Source organism: Benincasa hispida, chromosome 7, assembly GCF_009727055.1.
Source record: "Benincasa hispida cultivar B227 chromosome 7, ASM972705v1, whole genome shotgun sequence".
Lineage (NCBI taxonomy): Eukaryota > Viridiplantae > Streptophyta > Magnoliopsida > Cucurbitales > Cucurbitaceae > Benincasa > Benincasa hispida.
Window position 1 is genome coordinate 27,380,432 of NC_052355.1, and position 7,008 is coordinate 27,387,439.

At 33.9% G+C, this 7,008-nt stretch overlaps 1 protein-coding gene and 1 long non-coding RNA gene across 16 annotated transcripts in view; one reads left to right on the plus strand and one right to left on the minus strand.

The window, feature by feature from the left end:
• The first annotated feature begins 616 nt into the window (after positions 1-616).
• The window catches only part of LOC120082110, a 9,856-nt gene continuing 3,464 nt past the window's right edge, over positions 617-7,008 (plus strand). For 3 of the 13 annotated variants that reach the window (XR_005483043.1, XR_005483046.1, XR_005483056.1), the window contains exons 1-6: positions 639-975; positions 2,563-2,768; positions 4,143-4,226; positions 5,267-5,303; positions 5,432-5,933; positions 6,314-6,651. This is a non-coding gene — a long non-coding RNA (uncharacterized LOC120082110). Of the gene's footprint in view, positions 976-2,562; positions 2,769-4,142; positions 4,227-5,243; positions 5,304-5,431; positions 5,934-6,313; positions 6,652-7,008 lie in introns of all 13 variants that reach the window. The other 10 variants (XR_005483054.1, XR_005483057.1, XR_005483049.1 and 7 more) reach the window with 9 other exon arrangements.
• Positions 5,525-7,008, minus strand: part of LOC120082109 (transcriptional activator DEMETER-like) — a 16,820-nt gene continuing 15,336 nt past the window's right edge. For all 3 annotated transcript variants that reach the window (XM_039037339.1, XM_039037340.1, XM_039037338.1), the window contains exon 21: positions 5,525-5,910. In XM_039037339.1, coding sequence (XP_038893267.1) covers positions 5,795-5,910 — 116 coding nt within the window. In that variant the 3' untranslated portion in view covers positions 5,525-5,794. The remainder of the gene's footprint in view (positions 5,911-7,008) is intronic.

Consider the following 7,008-nt stretch of genomic DNA (forward strand, 5'->3'; position numbering starts at 1 on the left):
TATATATTTATAGTTTATTTTATCAAAAAGCAAGTGGTGTAAAAATTCTCTACATTGGGGGAGTGAACACAAGAAAAATAACTAGGTTTGACCTATCGCAAATTTAAACAAAAAGGTAATAAATGATATTAAATATTCAAACATTTCTAAAAATAGAGAAAGAATTATTCAAAGATTTATTCAAATAGACGATAAATTTAGAAGTATGACTCGATCGCGTGTAATATTTGAATTACTTAATAATTATTGACTATCGAATCTTACTATATATATAAAAGTACGAAAATAGGAGAATATTTAGCTTTCAATTTTTACCTTTAAAATTTGTTCGAATACCTAATTTACCCTATATTCTCATGTTGTTTTGTTAAAGAAAAAAAAAAGCAGTGGACACCAAATAATTTATCCCAAAGATATAGTTAATCCTCAACCATCCTTGAAAAGAAAAATCATCAAAATCAAATTAATTTGAATGATTAGATCTGGCTTAGGGTTGTTTTGGGAATATTCACTATATGCACCACATCAATACAGAAATATTTAAAAAAACAAATTTATAGCATGAAAAAATGAGAATATAGTATAGGTGTAAGTACCAGAAAAATTCCGAATTGTTTTATTGTTCCACATGTTAATTGGTCTATGAGTGGTTCGACCATAGTGCTAAATTTAATTTAATTTTTAATTTTTTTCTGTTCCCACATCCCCGATTTCAAGGAAGAAAAGCGATTTTGTTTCCCACCAAGTTTCGCCGAAAAGGCATGCATCCGCGCGCTTAAATATAGTTCGGAGGGAACTTGCAAAGACAAAGAGGCGCGAAACACGTCCCTCGAAAAGAGCTCTCCATATTTAGAAACTTATCAGTTCTCGCCAGCGCGGTTTCTCTCCGTCTCTCTGGTTATCTCATCGCCGAACTCTCGGAGCTTCGTCGATGTTTACTTCGGATTCTTATGATTTAAGCCGGATCATTCACAGGTGCGCTCTAACTTTTTAGATTTCTTTTTTTTTTCTTCTTCTTTCGAATCGGAACTCGTGATGCGATTGAAAAACCCTAGGTTTCGTGATCCATGCTTCTTCGTTTGTTATTTAAATCTCTGTTCCTTCGTTTTCCCGGAATCTTCTCGTTTGTATGCGGAGAACTTGTGTTTGTGGAAGTTGTAAGTGTCCGTACGATCTGTAATGAGGAAACGTCGTGTTCTGTATTTTTTTTCTGGCGTAGTTTTACTTCGTTTTCTTTACGATTGATATTTTTGGATTATTTAGTTCTAATCTCTTCCGGTGGTGTGATTTAATTAATCTGATCGTTATGGACGATCGAGACCTCGCGTTAGTTTCTTAGAAATTGTTGTATGATTGCACCATTTGCTTTATGGCTACGGATGATGTTTGATGTTGTGCGAAAATTTGACGAATACTGTTAAATGTCGATGGAAGAATGTACGAATTTATGAATCTTGATTAGAGTGCATCGTAGAGAAAAAGAATAGAATAATTTTTCAATAAAATGCTTGTATGATGTTTAAGTACAAAGTAGTCAAGATGAAGCGAAGATTCATTGTTATCGTGTAAATCTTGGATCAATTTTCGTACCTCAGTTCTGAGCTGAAAACTTGGGGTATCCGTGGAACAATTTCCCCTATTTATCTTTTTAGTCCTCGATCGTATCCATCAACCGTCATAGTACTCAAATTCACATTTTATGTGTGAACTAGGTTAGTTGTAAAAGTAACTGTTGGTTACAAAGTAACTGTTGGTTAGGATTTAACATAAATTAGTAAAAGATCTACAAATATTTGGCTGATTTTCGTCTTTAACATATGAATTCCTGTTGGTTTTGATTGTCTGACTTTGGAGTTAGCACGTGAGAACCTTCTTGGAAACTTAAAATTTGTTTGGAGAATTTATACAGCATGCGTGACTGTCATTTTATTAAATCTTAATTCATTTTTTTGGTGTAATTGTTTGATCTGTGAAATTAGAATCATTTAGCATAATTGGCTGCCTATTGTTAGATTAAGTCATTGAGGAACTGTAATTACAGATTTGTAGTTGGTTGACACTCATTATTGAGCATGTACATACATCTTAACATTTATGCGGAAGATATGCATATAGCCACAGTCTAGCTTCTCTTAAGTGCACACTTGTAAACTATACAGCTGCACATGCATGCAAGTAAGGCGCACATTTGGTTCAACCCAGTAAGGCTGATCTTTGACATCTCATATTGTGTCAATAACGGCAATCTCACTTGAACATGTATCTTAATGAGATCCATATGCATGTTTTGACACCAAATTCCTTTTCCTCTTCAATTCACGTAGAAAACTCACCATTTCTGAGAATTTTCTTCATCTTTAACTCTCTTATCTCCTTTTAAGTTGTCAACTAAATATAATATCATCATTTCCTTCTTCAACGATCATGGACACAAGTTGTGAGCCTTTTTTTAATTTGATTTTCTAGGCCTTGACTTCTTTTGTACATTTCATTTATCAATGAAATTTATTTAGTAAATTAATGGTTGGTATTATCATTTATTTTTCTCTTGTTTGTGTGTAGGAAACATTGAACATAAAAAATGTACGGATTGCTGGATATCTTTTTGGAGATTTTTTCTCCCTCGTTTAATTAATGTGCATTATGTGCTTCATCTATGGTCCGGCTCCTGGGAGCTAGTGTGCCTACCTTGTCTTAACAGTGGATCTACTTCGATGACATTTTTTACACTGCAATAGATTTGACTGAACATTAAGAATACGTATGGGGTGAGTAACAAGTGTTAAGCTCAGTTTTCCTTGTTGTTAGTGTTCTAGATTTACTGGATATCTTTAGAAGTTATTTTTAATGCATCACTCGTGAGAAAGATTTACTGTTTTAGGTTTACCAATTACCAATATAAAAGAGCGTGAGCTGAGATAATTTAGCATGTTGTTGATGAAAATGCTTCCGGAGATGATCTCTTACTTGCATGTAGTCAATCTGTATATTTGGATAGTTTGTGCTATAGCCATATATTTTTTGGTTTGATACTACCTTGTGTGACCGAAAATTTATATAAACCCCTCCTCCAGCCTGACAGACCGAACCCTGACTTTACTCTTCAAATCCTCTGTGACTCTTCTAGTTTCATAATAAATGCAGTAAAGGTTGAAAGTTTCCATTGTATTTAGATTGCTTTCAGAACATTACTTGAACTCCCAAAATATCTTTTGATATTAGAGAACTGAATTATTGTCGTTGATGCAAAGAAATTGACACCATGGTCTCTAATATAAGAAGCTATGTTATAAGAGGTCGTTTGAAGCTATTAGGCTCATCATCTTATTGTATTACGCTATGCAGAACAGAACTTCAAAGAAAAGAACCATGAGCTATAGAATATCCTGTCTTGGGGGGGAGTGGGGGAGCTTAATTTTTTTTTGTTTGTTTGTTTGTTTTTTTTTTTTTTTTTGTTTCTTAAAAGTAAAACGTGTTTATTGGTCACAATGTATTTGGATAATACAGCAATTTTTCTGAACTTGTTTTCCTTTCTCTCTGAAAACCGAACCATTTTTCCTTTTAGAACTAAAGTATTCTTCCTTCAGAAATGTGGGTGTGTAAAACAGCAATTTCATGAGCATGGTACCATCATATTTGGAAAGGAATACAAACAGTCATGTCAATGGCCAATGGGAAACACACTTGAACAACTCAAGATCGTTCATATCTTAATTCAACATATTGATATATTGGATCAATTTCTGTTATTTGTTCTGGTAAAGGATGTTGTTACTTAATGTGTTAATTACTAGTCTGGAAAATTTTGTACCTCGGTTCATCAACATGCTAATTATTATTATTTTTTTTTAAATACCACCTTTGTCTTTATTTGATTGTTTGTAATAATCAACCTTCTGGTGACACATCAGAGTATTATTTAGTTCCACATATTTATGTTTAACATTTGAACTTAAATTTACCACAGCCAAATTGTAGCTTATAAATATAGCTCAGTATATTTTGGTAAGCTATAGAAATAGTTTAGTACATAAATTTGGCTCTGGTGCGTATTGCCATCTGGACTTTAAATTCTTTTGTTTTGTTCATGCATTTGGATAATGTATGAGTTTTTAATTTGATAATGCCTTTTCTACTTCTAGTTTACCGTGTCATGATCCAATACAAGATTGCCATCTGGGATGTAAGCTTGAAGGATACTGAATGTATCTGAACTCAGAAGTCAGGTAAAAAGATTAATTCTGTTTCTTCTCCTTCCTCTCTATTTATTTTTTAGCTATAGATGGGTAAGACTTATATTTTTGTGGTGTTTAGCTGGTTTTTTCTTGGTCTAAATGTGCCCATATCATTTGCTGTTGTGTTGTATGTGCTTATATTTTTATCGATGACATGGATCCAATAATGTATACTTAGAGTGAAAAGGGAAGTTTTGGGAATCAGTATCCTTCAAGCATTGGTTGTTCATTGTTACTGTCGATGCTTTCTTTTTCTTTTTTCTTCTTCGTGTTCTTCTCTATTTACTCATTTATCATTTTGATAAACATAAAACAAAGTATATTCATCATAATAAAAGGAGATCACAGGGATGAGAGGCCCCAATCTTGTTAAAGTTCTCTTTCGTTATTGACCATTGCATACCTACTTTTACCGTTGCTTTTACTTCTCAATTTTTCATATGAAACTATTACAACGGGAGTAATTTATGGCAGGGCTCTTCTAAGCTCTTTCTACCTATCTGGTGCAATTGTGTTATAGTTCCTCAACTCCTCTTGTTCTGTCCTTTCCCGTCGGATTACTTTTCTCCTCCGTGTTGTCTTCTTTATTGTTTGATTTGAAGTTTACTTCTTGCATAACTTTAGTGCTTAAATGTTTTTAGAACGGACTTTAATTGGATCCTCAGTTTGGCTATCTTTCCACATTTTTATCATGGATTTCTGATTCTCAACTATTCGAGGTTTCATATTTTGTAAAATAGCTTCCTGGATTTAATGTCAAGTATGTCTTCATTTTTTGCTCAGGCATGTTGCAATACGATAAATAACTGAACATGATATTAGTAGATAGATGGTTGTTAGTCAGTGCTAGTGCTACACATTTATGTACTAGCATTTTATCCGGACATAGTTTGTACTTTGTTTGTTCTTTGCTCATTGTGTGAGTTTGTCTGCCAATTTATTGTCCTTGTATTTTCTTTTCATTTTCAAACTTTAGAAAGTCTCTGATTATGACCCTGTTGCGCATAGTTGACCTTTTCTCCAACTTGCAGCTCTCGGTGGTAAACTAGATCCTGTCTCATTTGTGAGGTACAGATGAATGACTGGCAAGTTTATTCCGTCGTTATTACTTTACCGTTTACATTTTGATCATAGCCTTTGCTACAATCTTTTCAAGCAATTGATTTTGATTTTGCATTGATTTTTTCACGTGATAGATGGAACTTTCAACTTTTGACCTTTCATATACAGAGTGAGTAAGCACAAAAAAAGTTAGAACTTACTGGAAGAACATGTAGACGCAGGGAAGATTGAAGAATGTGCTCTGTTTCGAGCATGAATTGAGAATAATCATAAGAATATCAATAGGGTAGAGACTACATCTCACTTATGGATTCTAAAATTTCAATTTGGTGATTTTTTCCTCTGCCGCTTGGCTAACATGAAGTGATTGCATTTCACGGTAGACCAAGAATAATTAAAAATCTAGAACAATAGGTTAGTTGAAAATCTTCTTTAGCAGTCAGTTATCCTTTCTGTTGCTCTTGCCCTTACCTTCTGCCTTTTGCATAAAAAGTTGGCTATTCTGTATTTCCATTTTTCATCTTGGCTAGCTTGCTTGCTGGGAAGTGCAGTCTAGCAATCAGAGGTCGGGGTGCTCGGGTTTTCTGATCAAATCCTCTTACACAAACAAACCCTGCAATATTACTCAAAATTCAGGTTGTACAACAACATACAAATGGGAATATAGTTACAGGCTCAATCACTCTTGATAGTATGAACACGACCACAACATAATATATAAGATTCTACTTAAATACCGAGTAAATAAGCTTAGATATTTAATGTACCCTAATCTAGCAATGATGTCCTTATTAAGTGGATAATGTCTATTACTATTATGCCATAGCAGTGAGTTATAGGCAGGACTGACTTTGTATTTATCAAAGTAAATTGAAAACTTGAAATTTAAGAAGAAACGGTAGTACCTGTTCCTTGGGAAATTTGTTTGTAAATCTACATAGGATGCAATTTCATAAGTTGGGAAATTTTATTCACTCATGTATTTCTAATCACTTGGTTTTTCTTTTCTCCCACAGGTCCGGATGATCAGAAGCTTGGTACATCAGGGAATGAATACCAATTATCAAGGTGATGGAATGAATTCCTTTGGATGTTTCTTCTAAATAATGATACCAATTAGCATGTAGACAAGATCATGTTACGAGGGCCAGATAAAGAAACTCATTGGTTGGTGCGGTGTGCGGAAGTCCTATCTCTGGTGTCCTAGATCTCATTGGATTTCTTAATTTATGAAAACTCTCAGCTGTGATTTCTCTTTATTTAGGAACATTCCGGTAAAATGAAAAGCAGAGGCAAGGAAATACTCAAATCGGAGGGAGTTACATAAAGACATCTGCAATTTGCACAAATGGAGGTACTATTGTGATTACTAAAATCTATATTGAATATGCACAGAAGTTTTGAACTCTCAAATATATCTGAAAGATCTCCTAATCATTTGAAGAATTCTCCTATTTCTCCTCCCTTATCTCCCACGAGACCTGATCAACAACATTTTGCTATAAAATCATAGGTCTTTTTTTCCCCTTCCTCCTCTCTCCTCTCTCTCTCCTCTTCTCTTGATGAGATGATCACAAAGATTTCAGATAAAGAAACATTTCAAAGTTCTTTGGAATCACGATTGGGATGATAGATAGAAAGAAAATTTAATGGGACCAAGATGAGGAAATTTCTGTTAAGAGATGAATAATGGTCAGGAAGACACTATATA